This window comes from Fulmarus glacialis, unplaced genomic scaffold (assembly GCF_000690835.1).
Source record: "Fulmarus glacialis isolate BGI_N327 unplaced genomic scaffold, ASM69083v1 scaffold6431, whole genome shotgun sequence".
NCBI classification, from domain to species: Eukaryota; Metazoa; Chordata; class Aves; order Procellariiformes; family Procellariidae; genus Fulmarus; species Fulmarus glacialis.
Genome location: NW_009192171.1, coordinates 42,355 through 63,479, shown reverse-complemented (window position 1 = coordinate 63,479; position 21,125 = coordinate 42,355). Strand labels below are relative to the sequence as shown.

The following is a 21,125-nucleotide window of genomic DNA, read 5'->3' as shown; positions in this document are numbered from 1 at the left end:
ATTTGGTTTTGAGAATATTCAGTCCATTGCTTTTTCATGATATTTTATTTCATAACGACTAACTGGGGTTATTTTAATGTAAAATGAGAAAACCTGATAAAAATAACACCTTAACTGGTTACACATTCCCAATTAATAAGTCATAAACAGCGATTTTTATATTCACTAATTAGCGTGATTTATGTTCCTGATTACATTTTTGTTAAACTTAGGTGTCAGCTTTTCCATATGTCCCTTCTGGAGGTCTGTAGTACTTTGGGAAAGCCATCAGCTGTATCATGTTGAATGCATACTTTCTGCATTTGACATTCTTCAGTACATTCTCTATGCGGCATCCTTCTCTAGTGAAAGGGGGAAAAAGTACAACTTCATGAAACACAGAATAAATAAATATGCTTTATTTGTTCATTGCAGAGTTTCAGCAACAGTTGAAGTAAAAATAACAAAGATTCAACTCTACATTTTTGTTTTCCACAAGTGATGATACATCTTACAAAATTAAATCCAAGGCCAGGCCCAGTACAGTTATTGCCCTCAGAAATAGGTGATAAGATTTTTCCCCCTAATATATTTGCCCTTGAGGTTTAAAGTTTAGTAAAAAAAAATTAAATACTTTAATGATATATTTTGTTCTAATTCCAGAAATATATTTGACTTTTAAACCTTCTCATACTTTTTTCAAATTGTTTACTGTATGTGTGAGAGTACACGTTGCCCTAAAAATGCGTATTTTAGGAATAAGGCATTTTATTAAGTCTGGCCCTAGAGATTTGTGAAGGAAAGTTTCATCTCTGCTTCATTTCCCGTATGTTCGGCTTTGCAATGAAAAAAAAAGAGAGAATGGCTTTTCAAACAGCCCAATCCAACTCTCTGCTTTATAAAGGAAGGATGTTTGTTCACATACAGTACAAAAGTCACAAGTGCCAAAGTGGTGCATCAAGACATGAACAGGACTTTGTTAAAAAGAATATAAAAGTGTCTTGAAAGCAAAAGCAACTAAAGCAACAATTACAAACAGGTTAATTTCATTACAAAACAGAACTTACTCTATTCCATTTAGTTACTTGACAGAAAAGGGTTAGTTGTAGCAAAGTAATAATCATTTGTTAAACAAAAAAATCCCATCAGCTAATAACAATGAAAATAACACAATGAAAGTTAAGTCTCACAAACCACCACCCTGTAATATTTGTCTAGGGGTTAGTTTGTGTTGTGCAAATTCATTTTTAATTTTTTTTCTTTTTTTTTTTTTTGTCAGACTAATTACTCTGGAAAGAGGGGTTCAAGCATTCAGGATTCCACATCTTCTTGTATACAGTGACAGCATTGTAAATGGGCTTTCTTTGAGCTAATTACAGTGGGAAAGCTTTACCATGAACAGCAAGAGCAAATCAATTCACTCAATGCATAGTATACTTCTTAGAGTTCAGAAAAAAATAACAAAAACATAGTACATTTCAGACATTTGTATCTTAAAGACGAATCCTTGGGGTCTGAGATTGTAGAAATATTACAGCATAATTCCTTTTTCTAAAGTTAGTTTGTTACTGTTTGTAGAAAAGAAAGGAACACAAGTGAAGTTTATTGATATTTGGCTAATAGCAAAGCAAGACTTAAAATAAGCCACACAACCAGCAAGTGTGAGCTGACAAGCAGCAAGGCGACAGGATAGAAGTGTCGAGAAGTTGGCTTGTTATCAGTTAGACAGCCTGTTTCGGGATCATCCGATTCATTCAGTGCTCCCTGGGTTTGTCTGCTGTTAAACAGGGGAAGTTAGGAACAAATAGAACAGCATTTAAACAGCAAAGAAAGCCAACATGTAGGCATTTTGACAAAGAGAAACTATATAGCCATTTTGATGAAATAGTTTTATGCTAAGTACTTCCGATATATTTATTGTGTTCTATGCTGACCTGGGAAGCACAACGACTAGGTGGCCACTATGTTATTAAGCTTGCTAGGTGCTTCGGAGTAGTATTCGCAAGTTAACATTAAATAACTTATGAGATGAACTATACTATCACTAAAATGAACACACACACCGAACAGAAATGAAATAAGGAAGTTAAAGAAATAGTTAAGGAAGGAAAGAAAAAAAGATCATGAATATGTCACAATGCAACACTGACAAAATAGTGTCTCCATGGTGTTCACAGATTTTTCAGTTCTGCTTCACTATCTATTAGGAAATCTATAGGCAGAAATAGAAAGGGCACATGCTTTTTTTTGAAAGAATTGACAACTATTCTAAAATAGTTTTAAATGATGGTAAATTGACTTCTTCAAAAATTCATCAGTGCTGGTGACTCAGTTTTGAAGTCAACAGGAGTTCTTTTTATTTAAAGGCTCACACCTACATTCCTGTAAGAAAATTGCCTTGTACCTTCTTCAGTCCACTCAGCCAGCAACTAATCTGCTTACAACAAAGTTCTACTGAATCACCGCAAGTTGCGCGGTCACTTTCCTACCAGAGCAGCAGGGATTCTTTCAAATCACTGCCAATCTTTTCTACTGTAGTCTTGGTAGCTTTTCTACAAGTAGAATTATGCAAACTTCAACTATACCTCTTCAATCCCTCTGAACTTAATTTTATTTGCATACACTCAGGAATCCCATTTATGAACTTCCTTTGGGCAGTAAGGACTGGTAAGATTTTTGTTTTTCTATTTACTATGAATATTCTGGGATGAAAAGATAACTTGCCATTTTTCTCTGTGGACTTAAAAATATCCAAATATACCAGATTACGACACAGTGCTTTTTCAGAAGCACATGTCCCAAGTATGCTGTTTTTTCAAGAAAGAAAATGCTGGCAGACCATAAAGAGGCTGTAGGACAGTAAAGGTAATATCACACAGCCCCAGGGAAAATGAGGAGGGTGCATCGAAGCCAGCAGCAGTCACTTCATCTTACAGAAAGCCTGCCTTTCTGACTTGCGTGTTAAAGGCAATGTTGAGTTTCTTGAGCTTGGATAGCACGAGAGGTGCAAGAACTGCATTTACAGATGGGATCCTAGGAAAGGGGCTGATCAAAACCATTCCTCGCAAAATTTTCCTTTTAGAAAAGCCTTCCATAGTAAGTTCTTAATTTCTTTCTTTGCTTTGAACATTCAATCTGTATCTTACTCTAATAAAGAGGACAACCCATACCATTTTAAATAGCAAAATAAAAGATAAAAAATAAAATCTCTAATATTTGAATCTAGGTCAAAGCAATTAGTAGTGTCAGTGTGTCTGCTGCTTTTAGTCTACAGTTTTCAAGTGTCTGTGGATAGAACTTGGACAGAACTCAAACATTATTTTAGACAAAATCCTTTCAGAAACTGTCAAAGAACGAAGCTAACTGTATGCTATGCTGACTTTGTCAACACCGCGGCTTACACTGAAATAAATAATTCTGTGTTCTGTATCAGACCACTCCAATTAACACCTTTGTCCCAGGGTCCACCCCCAGAACTTCCTTCCTCCTCTTCTCATAGAGATAATGTTACCATTTGTGATCAGCCGTGAGGACTAAACGTATTGCTCTTTGTTAATTTTCTCCTTTATCGTGTATTTCTAACACTTTTAAAAACATGCTGCTTGCTGTTTTTCCTTTTCCTTTCTTAATCTCTACAGGATCCCACAAGTCTGCCTCTTTGACCCTTTCAGTCACAGAGCCCAGGCCCTTTTGGACTGTCCTTCTGGGTGCTTTCCATCACAGACTTCATATGTGCGCCTATGGCAGAGCAGATGCAGAGACCAAACTCTTTTTTCTCTGAAAAGATCCATCTAGGCAGCAAAGAAGTTCAGCGTTCAGTAAGTTTGCACAGCCACTGCATTACCCACTGTTAGGCACTTCATTCTGGAGAGCCTTAACTTTGCATGCCAATCGTTTATTCTAAGCAGGCTGAGTTACAGGCTTGCAGGTTGCCCTTACAGGGATGAACTCTCCTGCTTCTGTAGTGTGCCTTGTTCTGTTTTGCTCCATATCTCATTGACAGCGTGACTGTCTTTTATCTATGTTGCTACAAGTCCCATTAGCATCGGTGAAATTTATGCAGATGTAATGATGGAAATACAGATAAAAGCCATTTGTTCTATTTTTTTTTTTTTCTTCAATAGAAAAGCCTACAGTACATTTGTTCGTTGATATGCTGAAAAGAATGATCAGTGTCTTTCAATATAAAAAGTCCTATCTTCCCCCCAGGAAAACCACAGTGAACAGCTGATGCACAGGGACTTCTGTTCCACAAATTAGTCACATAATTCTATGCATGATTCAATAAGACATCCTCAAAATAGAGAAAGAGGATCCAACTCCATTATTAGCTACCTAAGAACAGGCTGAGCGGAATACCTAAACATGCTTTTAATTTAAGAGGAATATTTGATCACGGTCAGATGCCTTGCTAAGCTCTGCTAATACTCTTCAATGCACTGCAGTGACAATGTCTTCTAACACATCTTAAAGTGTTCTCCGCAGTGACTAATGTATCTAGTTAAACAAAGCGAGGCCCTACACTCAGCTGTCAGCAACGTGACAACACTGCTTCCCCTGGCTCATCAAAACCTGTAGAAGTTTTACTGCAAACAGCATGAATCCAGCTGGTGCCACGTCAGCTGGATTTATTTGGCTTCTGACTGACACTCAGCACAGCCAGAACAGAGTGATATCTGACCCTGTTATGGTGTGAAGGTATAGCCATAGTTTTGGATGTTCTCTTCATCATAAACAATACTCTATCTGCTCTGAACTCACACCAAAAGGAAGGAAGACAACTCCCAAAATACCCATCAAGTTTTTATTTCACATACACACACAATTTTAAGAAGAATAGTGAAACCTTCTAAATCTATAATATCTGCGGACATGAACACCTCTCTAACCTATAGCACTGTTTTTATTCATTTACTTTCAAATTGTTCATTTGAGGCTTACAGCATAGCACAAATACATTGTAATGGCCAAGGGTGCTGTAAGTTTAATGACGATATAACCATTTCAGTCTGCCTTCTATCTCACTTGGTGTTTTATCATCTTAAACTCCTATTGGGATAATGCTGCATGCCTATCCAATGAGACAAAGGCAAAACAGCAGGTATTTTGTGTTGTTTTTAAATTCAGATGATAAATTATTTGAACCTCTAAGCAGTGGAGCAGAGACAATGAAAATGGTGTGAGGAAAAAAGAAGCCTCTCAAGAGCCCTTATAAAGTTAAGCACGCATATGAGGGCACGTTCTGGCTTTTGATTATCATTCACACTGATGTCCCTGTGCAAGGTTTTTGGAGGAGACGCATTTTAACACTTTGGAATATATGCTTCTCTTGTTAGAACTTTTCCAGCTCCAGCTATTAGCGAGAATGGAAATGCTAAATTGTCCTAAAGCAGTGCTTCAGGTTGAATAGATAGGCAGCTTCCTATCAAGACAAGGATCCCGTGTGCTAGCAGAGACTTCAGTCTGAATTAATGTCTAATAACACACATACTTTGGGGGAATTTTCCTTTTTTGCAGACAGACTCAAGCAAGCAGTTTCTGGGCCTGCTGGGTTTTCCTTGTCAAACTCCAGTGCTGACACAGAAAAATGGCAAAAGTGAGACGCTTCTCTTTCATCCCGTCCAACAATAGCAGCACAGACGTTTCTTCAAATAGAAGGGATTGCTAACAGTTCTCCATCTTACACAATTTTGCTTACTTACCTCTTCTTTTTATTTAAGACTATCACAATCCAGAACTTTTAAGAAGCAGCTTCTCTAAAGAGTGTTTTCAGCCCTCTCAAAGATTTTAAACAGAATACTGTCTGCTTGCCCTTGTAAAAAAAAAAAAACTTTTTGGAGTGAAAGCAGCTTAATTTCTACATTATACATGTTACTGTGATTCACTGAAATGCTGCAGAAAAAAATCAACTGTTTCAACACGCAGCACTACAGTTCTAGAAGGCAGCCTTAACTTTTTCAAAGGGGAAAGATGGGATCCTTGTGAAGATCTCCTGGCCATTATGAAGACGCTGCACCATAACATCTAGAAGAATAAAACGTGACTCAGAAGGAAATAAATAGATCTCAGACTAGTCCTGGAGGATTGCTGAATCAGAGCAGAACTCAGATAAAACATATAAAGGAATATTGGGCCACAACCCTTTATGTTGAAAGATAAAACTGATACAATAAAACCCCCAACAATTTGTAAAAAATAAAAAATGTTTCTGCATTGTTTCAAAATGGAAGATATAGGAAGGGAGCCATCAGAAACATTTTCTGTATCAACGATCTTTACAGTAATTATTTTTCTGACGCATATTGTTGTCAATAACTTACAAATTTTTCCTCAAATCTAGATGGTATTAAATAAAGTAAAAGATGCTAGAAATCAACTTTTGCTGCTTATGTGATCCTATAATCTCTACTCTGGTTCAACAAAAACAACTGGAATTATTGAAATCGATGAGCAGTCTCAGATCTATGAATACTGATGAATTCAGTCAGTGATTTGGAGACAGCTGCCATTTAAACATACACCAACAATACAAACAATCTAATATGTTTATCAAATTGTTACATTAACCCCACTCTTTTTGTTTTACCTTTTGTACTGCAACTTTTTTCCCCCATTCTTTTTGCTTTTGCCAGCATCCTCTTTTTCCCTACTCCTTTCTTCTCTCCCTTGTTTGGTCATAACACATTACTTTTCTAATGTCATTATTTAGGAAATAAGAAGGAGAGCACATCATGTAACATGAGGCTTGTCCACTGAGTTTGACCAAGCAGCAGATTCATGACGTAGTCATGATGACATGACACCTAGACCTTGAAAAACAGTTAATATATACTAATACAGTTTTTTTGCGCTCAAAACTATAATACTGTTACTATGGGTTCTCAGTCTGTCCAGAGAAAAAGATTCCATTTTGAGGAACTGGCCAGAAATAGCAGCGTGCTGGAGGCTCAGCTGCGGTCACGGTACAGATTTTAAACACCATTATGGGCAGGCCGCAGTGGTTCAGTAAAGAGCAACAGATTAATCAACGCACTGTCTTGCAGTAGGACTTTATAAGAGGGAAGGAGACATTTGCGCACAACCACATCCTGGAAAACCCTATTGTTTTATAGGATCACATTGACAGACACAGATTCTTCAGAAGGAATGGTGAAGTCAAAATTCAATTTTCTTTCCCTCTGCTGTGTACGTGTTCTCATTAAAGTCAAACTAATTATAAATGTCCACATTTCCCACCAAGTTTTATCAGCTTAGCTGTGTTTGAGTTTCCCGGGGCAAGTGGAAGAGAGGCACACCCCGCACCTGCAGGCAATAAAGCGCAACTCACTCCTACTTTGGACTGTGGAAACATCTCCCTGCCATCCTGCTCTGCAGCACCCTTCCTGAAGGATGTGGAGTCTTACAGATTGAACCAGGAATTCACAATTTATTAACTGATCATATGTCCCCCCTAGATTAAGAGGAAGATATTAAGTTGATTCTGAGATGAAATTTATTGTAATACCTACCTATACTTGAAAAAAACCCAAACCAAACCAAACAAACCCACAAAAGCACATGCTCATCTACTGTTTACTAGTGTGCAATGATAAAACATCAGAGCACCATTTGTTTGTTCACACAACAACAAAAATAGTTCCCAAGTTAGGTATTCTGTTATTTACCAAAATTAGAGAATATAGCTAGAGCTCGATTACTGTTTGGCATATAACAAATTTCCTGAAAATACAGTCCAGGTTAACCGAGACCTATTCATGACGTCAGACCGTACCTGACAGTTTCAGCCCAAGAAGGGGGAAGGTCTAAGAGAAGTATTTTGACTTCTTGTTTATGAATGCAATTTTTGTTTCAATATTGTCCTACATTAGAGAAAGTCAAAGAGACAATGCTGCAATATTAAATGCTAGGTTGAACAGTTTTAGTTTGTTTAGACAGCATTTCTGACAGATCTGAAAACCAGAAAAATTTCTAGTTTGGTTCATTCAGTCCCAAAATTGTTGGCTCACCAAAGAGCAAAACCCTACTGTTTGTCCTTGTTTACTTTTAACATACCATTAACTCTGGAGAATAGATGAAAGGGCAGCTTCAAGCTTTATATCTAATATGCACAAAACATATGCTATTTGATAATATAAATCTCCATCAGTGTTAATCCCAGCACTTCAGAAATCTCTGCTGATTGCAGAAGAATTAATACTTTCCTTTGTGACTGATACAGAACACCTACAAGAATGTTTTTTCCCCCGACATTAAAGAGTCAGTAAAATAGTAACATTGACAAAATTCATACAGTGAAAATATAATAAAAATAAACAAAACATTCCAATTAGAATCACAACCCATTTTGCTCACTGCTGATTTTAAGACTCCTACATTAGCAGTTCAACCCCACCCTCAGCAGTTCGCCGCCGCTGCAGCCGAACAGCAAAACCAAGTTCACGTTACGTGCCTATGTCCCCTTATCTGCCTCAAGAGATTGCCGCCAGGTGGGAACAGTCCCTTTGTTGTGCCAACTTCTAAACTGCCCAGGAACCACCTAGAAGAGTGCTAAAATCAGCCAAAATTGTGCCAGGAAACATTTAATAATTTTACTGTATAAAATCACTGAGATCATGTCCTAGAAGCATTCCCCAGTGGTTTTTAATTTACAAGTATGGGCAGAGGCTTCAAGTCCTGCAAAGTCATTCTGGTAACTGTGTGAGAGATTAGCTTCAGAACTGAAAAGCGATGGGTTTGCAGGAGAGATTCTTCTTTACCTGTCAAGACAGCTGAGTGGTTTTTGAAACATGATTTTCACCTCTATTATACTCCAAGCAAAGGATTTGCTGTTTCATTCTACTATTTACCAATACTGCTGCGCAGTATTACACATCAATTCTACAAAGGTTTCTCTTTTTGTCAAAAAATATGGTTCTAATAATCTTCCCAGACACTGTTCTATAAAATATTAGGATTACATACATGGGAAATTCTCAGGACAAAATTGCAGAATCTTTCCTGACAAACTTCTCTTGCAAAGTTTGAAATTCAATCCAAGGTGCAACTAATATTAAAGCAAATGTGATCTATGTCTTTCTGCAGGAAAACAACCGAACAAAACCCCACAACCAACCCATAAGCCAAATCTCAGGTTTCTTAGTGATCTGAGCATGCGTGAAATGATGACGACTACATCCTTCAGGTAAGTTCTGAACATACAAGACATTTCCCTTCCATAAGGTTATGGCACTAGTATAATTGCCTAGTGAGTCACACTTATTTCCAGTCTGTTTCTGTCATAGCAAGGGATTTTTACTGAGGATGTGATTATACATTTAGCTCGCATAGCACAGCGAAACATAAACCCATGATAAATTCTCTCTTTCATATGTCTAATCAGGTTTTAAATACTTTCTGTTGACCATGAAAAATCTTCATGAATCATCCCTTTCTTTTGGCAAAGATTTTTTTAGCCTTTTTTTCCCTGTGGTGAGGACAAGTGGCAAAGCTGATTTAAGAGGCAGAAAAGGCTTGCTGTACAACTCAGCAGTCATGCATGAAGAATGATGCTTAAAATCTGACGTTAATTTCTAGATGTTCGAATCTATGGGTAGGATGACAAAATTAAGGTCAGAGAGAACTGTTGGTGTAAACAGAGGATCACTTAATCTATGTTGCATTTGTAACTTGGGTCATTTTAAGTGAGGAGGGTGTTGAACAGCAATAAGTATAAATTTGAATATTGTAACTTAATGTGTTATACCTGCAACTTCAGTTTGAGATCGACAAAAGGAGGAATGTGACTGCTTCTGATTAATGACACCAATTCACATAATCTCTTCATGGGATTAATCAATGTGTGAGTCATAAAATAAATCACAGGAAAGATCTGAAAACTACTCTTGCATTTTAAGTAAATAATGCCAGTTCATTAATTACTTTCAAGCAACATACTGTTTTTTTAAAAACACATTAACAGTTTGAGATCTGATCCATTCAGATCCCAGCCATTCTTTGAGCACTAGTACCACACACAGTACAGTACAGTGGGTGTATTTATGCAAGGGGAGTTAGTGCACATGTAGATTCATGAAAAATGCACCTAAACCTGATTTTAGCTGGTGCACAAGTGCTGGTACCAGGAGCACTCAATGCAGCAAAGAAAGCTCCCCTACTTAGGCTAGGTAGGTGGCTAACCAAAACGACCTACCCAAAAATGCATAGGCTGGGATGCAGGCTGTAGCCATCTGGAGATTGCACCCCAACAGTCCTATCAATGAACCACCTTCTCTTTTCTTTAGCAGGTTGATTTTAGTCATAACTAAGACAGTTTTATAAAATGCAAGCAACATCCTATTTGAACCCCAAATGCACCATGTTTTCAATCCACTTCCTTCAGAGCAAATGACAGGGCTGGGCTGAAATTCTCATGAAGTGCCTTGAAAGCGTCTGTTGTCCTTTCTGGCAATAGGTAATATGTAGACACTTCGAAGAAGAAACCCTTTCTATGGGAAATTAAGAGAGTGGATGTGACTGTTTTCTCTTTACTTGTTTTGTTTTAGCATCTATTTAGAAAATGACCAAAGTTTTTTGGAGCCTGTTCTCAGAAGGAAGTTTTCTTCCCCAAGTACCAAGGAGGAGGACCGACGCTGAAATCTTTTAAAAAAAAATATTTGTATATTTTACAAGCTTTTTCTCTTTGTTTGTTGTCACTACTCGGTTTGTAAGGAAATTTTTATGTCGAATGCTGCTGCAGGTTTCTCAGTAAGTTTCAGACATACTCCTCCAGCTCCCTTCATCGTATCTCAAAAAGTGAATATTAGCATAGACCATCACTTTTTAAGCAAAAATAGCAGTGCACTGATGGGGAGAGTGAAGAGATGAAACCCCATACAGTTTTGCTCCTACAGTTTCCAGAAAAATTGACCTTTTGAAGATTTGAGATCACTATAGACTCAAGACTGTAAGACTATATATAGACTTAAGATTAGATAAGCAGTATTTACCTCCTGCATCCCTAAGCTAGCAGCAAGGAGTAAACAAACAAATTATAAACACAGGGGCAAACACCTTCCTCTGTATAGTAATGCTACATTTTCCTTATTGTTACAAAGAAATGAAGGACATGGTTTGGCTCAGTGCAGTCACAGTAATTCACCGTTTGCCAAAGATCAAAGATGCAGCTCTCAGGATATGGTCTATGAACTTCGTTCAGGACTCCCTGAACAGAAAAAGAAGAGTTCACTGCACTGGCAGTATCACTTAATGATGAGGTAAGTCACTGACAGATGAAAAAAATGCCAATTTACTTCTTGACCTGGATTGAACTATCAGATAGATACTATTTTTTTTACATCCGTTTCTTCTGTATTGCAGACTGTATTCTCTCAAACACACCATCAGTAGTGAGGAAACTCTCTCACCAGAGTTATCACTACAATGCCTTGGGAACTGCAGCTTGCAAAAAACTACAGAAATCTGCCAATTCCTGCAACTTTGGAGTCTCTGAGATACAGATATGTAAAGAATGAATGTCCCCAAGCACATCCGCAGCAAGCTGCACGTGGAAGTGCAAAGCAGTACAGCAGTGGGGCTTTCCACTAATGGTGGTAATTGCCATCACTTACAAGTAAGCAGAATGTATGCTATTTTAAAAATACTTATAATTGGGGAAAAGAGGGTGTTCTACTACGGAAGTTCCAAAATATGTAACATAAAATTGGAAACATCCAAGATTTTGTGGAAAACTTATCCACCTATAATCTATTATTATTTTCTTCTGAAGCAGCAGCGAGCCAGTAGCAATGTTTGTGTATTTCCTTCCTTTCTTCCCCAGGATGGGACATGGAAGGTAGCAGGAGGGTATAAATCTTCCCTCATTGAGATGGTGGAGGGTTATCTCTGTCCACAGTACGTTTTTCTACTCTATTATGTGTGGTGGTTACTTTGCATGCTGGAAGGAAAACAGTTTAAGAAACATTTCAGCAAGACATCATCTCATGGTGCTCCCACTTTAGATAAACACTGCACCAACTTTCCAGAAAAACCCTGTCTTTGGAAATAACTTCAGTGTCCCTAGAACACAACACTGAATGAGATTGTGCTGGGGGCAATTTCAGCACCTCCTATTTTACACTCTCATATTTATAAGAATGCCGTTCTCAAGCCAGTCAAGTCTGAGAGACATTAATCCTGCTATTGCTCATGTTTCTGGTCATGTTTTTCTTTAATCACTAAGAAAAACAGTAACACTTATTCACATGCTTAAAGTGTTTGGCTTGAGTAACTGTGAGCGAGAGGCCAGGTGGTCAAACAGAAAAATTTACAGTGCAGTCAAAAAGCAAATAGGTTGTTAATTAGAAACACTTCATCCTCCCCAAATGCCCATTACAATGGCAGGCCTTAAGGAATTCTGCTTCCCTTTTAATTTCTAATAAATGTTAATGCCCTTCAATTATCTCGTAACATAGCCCACATTAACCTCCCTGGGAATGATACTGCCTTTCCCGGCCCGGTGAGATGTGTCAGCATTCACAGTCTGCTCTAGCACTCGCTCATGGCCAACGAGCTATGAAAAAGTGCAGCCACCTACTCGAGTCCGGGCGGGCTGCTGCTCTCCTTGTCTTTTGGTTAATACTGCGTTTCTGTGGCTGTTGGACAGCACTTACAGGCTTCTAGCAACTAAACAATTTCCCTTTTTAGCATACGTTTACTGCACTGGTAAGAACACAGCAGAGACCAAGACTTTTAAACTGCTTGAATTATCCTCTGCCATGAACACAAATGTATATGGACAGGTATGCGATGTTCTTTTAAAAAAGATCTCAACAATTCTCACAGTTTTCCTCTCCATTAACGTTTACTAAAAACAAAATCAGCTTCACATCATCTCACCAGAGCCCAGCCAGCACATGGAAAGGATGCTTGTCTCATTTTATTAGTATTTAATTCTGTTAGTTAAAAATAAATTCTGTAATGTGCTATTAATGCGCTGTTACTGACAGGTTAAGTAAAATCAATAAAACACAAAAGCTGCAATTAAACAGCAAAAGTAATTTTAAAAAATTATCACTGCCAAGCTACAGGCGTCTCTTGCTATCTCAAAAATATACACAGGGGGCGGAGGTGGCTTGTGCACTGTGTATGTACCAGTAGGTTAATAATATTCTTCTTACTCTCTTACAAGACAGTTAAAACAAACTAGTAGCAGAAATGCTCTAAACTATTTTTGTTCAGTTTTGCTCTTCGCATGAATAATTAAGGATGGCAGATATGAGATTCAAACAAAGCTAAAGGCACATGAGTGCAGGCCAGCAATTGCACTTGTCAGACGAGTATGTACCTCAGTGCAGACAGAATATTTGGTGCATGAAATAATAAACGACATTTTCCCAGGTACGGTACGTAGTAACGAAATACATGCAGAACACTGTAGAAAATTTAAAACACGATAATCCATCCTAAACTGGAATTACTCACAGCTAATGGAAATTTCAGTGGAAAAATGAGTTTTACATTGGCCCAATAATGTGCTCCTGAGCTGAGAATAATTAACAGCTGAAGAAGTAACAGACAACCTGAGGGCAAGCAAAGAGTTATCTACCAAACATTTACTTCCCTAAAGGGGAGATACTTTGGAAAGCTTCCTCTCCCTCCCATTCATTCAAATGAGTAGCTACATATTTTTACTCAGGAATACTAGCTATAAATAAGTTCTTTTTCAAAAATAAATACATCAAATCACAACGGTAGAAAAATTAGAAGCATGTTTATTGAAACACTCAAAAGGGTTTTGAAAAAACAACTTCTACACATGTATCTACTTAAAATGGCTAAACATTTGCAGAGTTCATAGCGTTCCCCAAATTACCTAAGCTAACGTAACTTTGGGTCCAGAAGAGCTATCAAATGAAAAAGTTTATATATAAATATATATAAACAGCAATTTAGGATAATGGCACTTTAAGTACATTGCTTAATGGCTACTGCTCTCTACAGAAACAAGGAAACTAACAAAAGTGGACTTTTACCCCCAAAATATCAAAGCATGCAGTAGTTGTTTTACCATATGAACTAAGGAGATAAACAAAGGAAGCAGCCCAAATATTGTAGTGGCTGAAAGTTAAACAGCAATTTAACAGTGCACTTTTAACTTCTGTTACTTTTTTTTTCTAAAATAACTTCTGGCTTCCCTGACCCCACAATAATAAATAAATTGATGTCTAGTGACAAATTTATGTTTAAAACACAACAGGGAGTGTGCTGATGCCAGCAAAATCTCCCTCATGCTAAGTTTTGCCCTCCTACCTTTATTTCACCCTCAGTTGTTTAACTAGGATGACTACAAAATATAATTCCAACATCTGATCCAAATCCTTCAAAAGGCAACACGTCGTATACTCCCCTAACCTGGAGTGCCAAGTCTTCAGGTGCCAAATTTAACAGCCCAGGCTTCCCATATGTCTACAGAACATCCACAGGATGATCCAGAGCCCCTATATCAGGTAGTTAACCATCCTCCAAAGTGTGTACTGGGAACATGAATTCTTAACCTAGACATTCATACAATAGGTATCTAAAGTTTTATGGTAGAAACAGCTTGATTATGAGCGCTGCACTGAATTCAATGGGCTTTGGAAAAAAATTCTCCAATGCTTAATTGCCCAACGTTTTCTTCCCCCCCATCTTTACAGAGCTTTATGATCTCCAGCCCATACTTGCACTACCACTGCATCACTCACAAAATGAACCACACAAGCCTCAGATTTTCTTTCCAGCACCATAAATACAGTCGAACATGATGGCTAACAACATAAACCTTCAAGCTCACTTGACTACAGACTCTTTTTAGAGGACAGTCTTGATTTTTCTCTGTAATGTGCATAAAAGAAAAAAAAAAAGATTTATGAGCAAGCAATTGTCTGTTTTGGGCTATGTTACAATGTGGTACAGAACATTAAGCTTTGCAACAAGATTAAATGTCTTTTTAGCTCTCTTTTGGCATTTCATACCCAATGGAGTATGGATAGCAAGTTTAAAGTTTTTATTTTTGCCATAAAAGATCATTTGACTTTTTCCTCTCCATTGTAATATGTATTTCATTTAATAAACTTTATAATTAAAAAAACCTTACTAAAAACCCCACTTCTCTATTCAAGGATTACAATTCAGAGGGGGTTCATTTAGTTCCATTAGTTTTAACATCTGTGTTTTAAGTTGCAGATAGCTTCAAAAATAGCTATTGAGGTAACACATTGCTTCATTTACAAAGGAAATTGGATGCTTAATGCATTTTGTAATGCAGTAATAACAAAGTGGTTGTATTTGCATAAAGCAGCCCACTGTAATAGCAGGTGTTGATCCTGTCTGGGAAAAGGTCTTTTGACTTCTGCTAAGCCCAGTGTGGGCTCGTTATTCCGTCTGGTTATATATTATCATAGAGATCAGTGAAGTCCACACTACAGAAAGCCACGTTCGGGAAGGCTTGTTACCTCTTCTGCGCCTAGAAAAGCCAAATGCATGGAGAGAGGATGCTTTTCAATTAACTAATTGCGTGGACTGTTAGTGGAGAACAGACTGGCCAGAAAGGACCGATCACAGCATTATAAAGATCTGCATTCCCCTCCATGCTTACAATACGGCTGGTGCAGCTGCTTGGAACGGGGGACAGGACAAGGCCCACCAGAGACCTCTGATGGCAAATTTCTAGCCAGCATTTGTTAGTGTAGTTCCTTTGACTTTGCTAGAGCTATTCCAGTTTTATTTCAGGTAAAGGCTGTTTGTCAATGAGCTTATTAAACATATGTGGCACAAACCAGTATTTTAGAAAAGACATACATGTCCAAATTGAAAGAATTTGAGGGAGACGGTGGCTGTTATCACCACAATACCCACTGGACTGCACAGCTGGGATTGTGAAACACGTTTTTGAGTTTTGCCTTCCAAATGGTTTTAATTGGTTTGATCATTCTCTGTTTCAGAGGATCAGTCTCTTTGTCTTACTAACTCATTATTTCCTAGAATTATCACATCATGATAGTCACAACAATTATCTTTTCACCTTTTGGATATGTATTTAGGTAGCTCTGATTCAAACCTAAGAGCTGAATTCCAAATGGTCTTACTATATTAACTGTAACAGCAAGCAAAGCAGAAAATTTCAGTTTTTCATCTGCTGAAGAGACAAACACTCTCAGAACAGAACCACGTCTGGAAAATACCTGTACTGTGTCTGAGCGCTTGTATAAGCATGCAGGAGATAATCAAAACCGTGAGTTCAGGTTCATTACCACCTCATTTCAAGTTTTACCTTGGAATTAAACTTAAATTGAGACTGAAATGAGTTTTGTTAGCCCTATTGTGCTGCACGGAGGAAGATTCTTCGTAACAGCAGGAAGAATGATTGCCTTTGGGACTGAAAACATAGAATTGGAGGTACCTCTGTCACAAAATAATTTAAAAAAATTCAGCTAAGACTACAAATACCTTTCTAGACTACTGTGCTATATGTTTGCTCAGCACGCTCCTACCAGTGAATACTTGTTGCCTGAAAGTGAGAAAAAGTGTCTGATTTGAAAAATGCTAGTACACTCAAGTTTCATTTTCCTCCCTGAAACACCAAGAACAATAGCTCTATCACATTATATGGAGTGACCAAATTTTCCCAGCACTTCGACCTCAGTAAAATCTTAATCTACAAACAAGTATCTTCACCTGAAGATACTAAAAGCTATGGGGCAAGACAGAACATGACGATCTCAAGTCTTTTAACTAAATTTGAATTGCCAGTCAAAGCATGCAAAACAATCAGAAACCACAGTGATACAGAAATAGTCCTCTAAAAACTGTTTCTTGTGGTGTAAAAATATTTGTAAAGTTTCTAAGCCATTTTTTTAAATTAATTTCATTAAGTCACATAATAAAACAGCAACATGTGACAAAATGAAATGAACCGATTCCTATGTTTGTACATTTTCTTTTACTATAGTTATGTGTGTGCACATTATGCGCTATACCATACAGACCAACACACTTAGGACGCAAGACTTTGCTGTATGCAATGTTGCCTTGTCAAGGCACCACCGAAAGGCGATTTAAATCCTCTTTAGCCATAAAAATCTACCAGACTAAAATTATACCAATTACAGCCAGACAGACAATAACCTTGGTCACAAAAAATACTCTAATACTTCCGTAGAGCAAAGTAAGCATGAAGCGTTAGGACATACCCACCCTGAGGGCTTCATGAAACAACATGATTTTCCCTTCAGGAAAGAGCAGAAGGAAGTAAGTTGCAATGAGAACACAAGACAGTATGTTACAGAATGCAGCAAGGCAGGTTAACGGGGGCAAACCAATCCTACAGAAGTCAAATGAATACCCCTCTACTTGGCGGCACCTCTTGGGCCGCTTCCACTGCACAAGAGGGAAAATAAACAGCATAGTAGTGGTCTTACACGTACTAGCTCACCTTAAGAATGAATTCAAGTTGCATCTTCATGTGGCAAATGTTAATCCGTGTAACAGAAACGTCAAACTGTATCTAAAGCAACTGTCTACAAATTTGCTGATAATACCACCGTAGCAGCAAATTTTTACAAAGAGGACATAGGGAGCAACCTTCTCCCCTAGGCAGCAACGCAGTAAGAAAGCAAGAGAGGACTTGCTGATTCAGTATGATGTTGAGGGAGGACTATCCACCTACACTCAGGCAGTATACACACCAGTTCAGCAGTGTCCAGGGGGGGGAAAGAGGCTTAAACTGTGCAGCCAGCACTGCTGCATGCGATCTGTCAGCGTGAACCCAAGTAGCAAAAAGGAGTGGGAAAAGAGAATTATTAATGTGCGGAATAGTGAATGTCAGTAGGGCAATGAACCTTATAAGCATTGCTGTGCACATTCAAGTACAGCTTTTATTTAAAATAAACCAGACAATGAGAAGAGTCTCTGTTTAAGAAAAAGTAGATCTAAATTCAATTTCGAACAAAGGAAAGGACTGTGTGGTCATAAGTAAGTGAGATGACATCTCTATACCATATCTTTCTCCCATTGAAAAGTGAAAAAGATACAAATGCATTTCTTTGTCTCACTCTCTGCTTGTCAGTTATAAGCTTTTTGAGTCAAGAATATTTGAAATTAAGAAGTGTTTGCACATCTGCTCAAATCTCAGCTCTTGACCTACTTCTAATATATTTAACGAGCGATTATTAAATGACAGGCATTTAGTACATATGCAGCTTACCACGTTAGCAGTTGCCACATGGGTGAGAAAACGGAGAATACAATACAAATAAGAAGTGATAAGGTATTAGAAAGTGTCACATTTTCTTCAGGAAATAAACTCACGTTACGTCTTTTTTATTATAAGATCTTAAATGAGAGAGAAGACATCTTAGAAATACCTAGCAACATAAACTAGCAGCAACATGTCAGTAGGATAGAGCATATTCGAAGTGCACACTGAGACAACAAATGGTGAAAGAGCAAACACTGAACATGTCAAAGACATTTTAAAAACTCATGAACAAATATTCTAACCAGTTCTAATATTATCAAAGCACGCTCTTCTGGAATCCCAGAATCAATTCATGGACCTCTGAGAATGAGATATTATTGTAACTGCTTGTCTTTTAAAGGCACTGTGATGCTACTTTGATCATTTCAAAACCAGCCAATAATGCCTTTGACAGAGCGCCAGTTTAGCCATTTTTATTAGCTTTCCTGAGGCATTCAATGTAACAGACATTTTATTAGCTGAAATAAACTTAGGACAGAGATCATGCCAGTCTTGGTTAAACTAAGTGAGCTAAAAAAAAAAAAAAAAACAACCACCAAACTAAAAAACCAAACCAAACCAGACTAAAGGTGTTGATTTTTATTTCCTGGCTGAAATGTATTATGAAAAACATTCCACAACAGCCTACTGTGGACACTCCCACCTTCTGCTTATTGCACCACCACAAGGCAGTTTGCTGGAACTTGCTCAGCAAACCTTTCTGTTGCCGATTACTTTGTATTCTGTAGATGCTCCACTGTCAACAGTTATGAATGAGTTATAAATGGATTTAAATAAAAAAATTAACAACTTTGGAGCAGTGAGGAGTGATTTTTGCAGAATGCATATAAAAACATTATTTTGACAGGAATGATACGAATGATACATTTTCATCAGACTTGCCAGTTTACCCAAGACACAAACTGTTAATCAGATGATCCTAGAGCAAGGTCTTTCTTATAAATACGTGACTATGTGATCACATTGCTCCTTAATCCTTTCTTTTTTTTTAGTAATCTAAACAAGTTGTTCATCTCTGACAATGCTGACTGTTGACTGGGGTGGATCTGTGGCTGAGGAGAAAATATTTATTTTTTTACAGCAAGGTGCAGCTCATTGATCTACTGCTGATAAAAATTAGTTGCTGCCTTTTTAGTCTGTCTTCCTATAGAAGCAAAGGTTACATGTTAGTGCTTGGTGTGAGGGGAAGGAAGATGCATTTGTGCATTATCGCAACCTTTGGGCATGTTGACCGAGTTCAACTAAATTCAAATGAGGGATAAGAAACCTCAAAGATTATTATGTTCTCACCAGTGTAAGGAAATAGAGTCAAGCTGCAGATAGACACTGTCAAAGGCGGGGGCTGTAGCATGAAATTGAAGCTGCTTGTACACCAGGAAATCCGTATGATGAATGAGAGGAGTAGAAAGAGAAGGAGATTTCTTATAAAGGCCCAACTGTGGAAGAACTTCAGTTGGGCCTCAGACAATCATTCCCCAAGAAAGTCTATAAACCATGAAAGGATACAGAAAACTCCTCACCGCCCTAAAAAGAGACACAAACCTGACCTCATACTCCTTCACTGAGCTAGCTATATCGGTATGGTAAGCTTTAGTCCTGTCAATAACAGTATTTATATTAAAACTACAGATATTCAGAATATTTCAAGAGTTATTAAAATACCCCTCCAAAGTGCTATCTTCTCCTTTAAGGAATAAAAAAAGAAAGGCTACAAATAACTGATTTAAATAAAGAACAATGATACCCCTAATACCACAATACTATGAAATCTTTTACCCAAGGGTAAGCGAAGCTTCTGAGTACCACAGGCAAAGGTATCTCCTGCCTCACTAACAGGTAATCTAACTAGGAGGCTGGGTCATATACCCAAAATGTTTCATCCCATGACAGAAGTTACAGGGACCAGTGATTCCCTTCCCACCCTCTGACCTCCCCAGTCTATGGGACTTTAACCTTGGCTAAGCCTTGCCTTGGATCCCAGGACCCTGCACAGGTAGAAACTCTGGCACCTTCCTGGGCCATTAGGAGCATCTCCAACAAAGGACAAAACCCAGCTGCTTTTCCCACTGCTGGAAGACAATACGCATGTGGCAACATCCAGGTTGGGGAGAGAAGATAAGCTGGCAGGGAAGTAAGTCCACAGCAGCAGGGCACAAAACCAGCCCTGCAGATGCACAGCCAAACCAGTGCCCAGTGATTTTGGCATTAGGTATGTTTAGAGTCACAACACAACTACAGCACCACTAAGTCCCAGGGTTGCAGAAACCACTTGAACTGTTCTAACAGCAGGAGTCAACTGTGGAGTGATTTGGCTATGCATTTTGGGAGAACTCCAACCTTTCCTTTGCTTTAACTTCTTTATAAACACATACTTCCTATTCAAACAGATTATAGTGGAGGCTTAGGCTATTAAGAATGCAAGTTCCCAAAATTATCTCCCAAATTTATCTCTGAATGATCCAGAGAACAGGATAGCAATATAATGCTGCTGGCTCTGTTACTGGGTGTAGTTCCAGCCAACTACAGATAACATCATGGAAGTAGGAAATCCATAATAAGTACATAATAGTCCAAATGGAAACTCCTTTGGTCGCTCCAGTGCAAACAGCTACCAGGACTTGTACTGCAAGGCAACACTGAGAAACTTGTTGCTGCTAGGTACGCCAGCGAAAGTCTGCCAGTGGTTGCTGTAATGACGAGGACGTGGCTCACGAAATAAGACCTGCCACAGAAAGTAACAATGAGAAACCACTACTAAAAGTCACTCCTGAACTGAGCTGAGCAAGGCTACTGTCAAAGGAGTTCTTCAAAATATCATACACCAAGGTGACACTGCAGGAGAGAAAGAAACAGGGAAATGCTCACTGGAAAG

The 21,125-nt window shown here is 38.2% G+C and overlaps 1 protein-coding gene across 1 annotated transcript in view; it reads right to left on the bottom strand.

Annotated features, from left to right (window-relative positions):
* Window positions 1-208: 208 nt before the first annotated feature.
* The window catches only part of LOC104083469 (type II inositol 3,4-bisphosphate 4-phosphatase-like), a gene marked incomplete at its 5' end in the record, with an annotated part of 60,475 nt that continues 39,558 nt past the window's right edge, over window positions 209-21,125 (bottom strand). Inside the window, one exon of the mRNA XM_009586958.1 lies at window positions 209-341. Coding sequence (XP_009585253.1) covers window positions 209-341 — 133 coding nt within the window. The remainder of the gene's footprint in view (window positions 342-21,125) is intronic.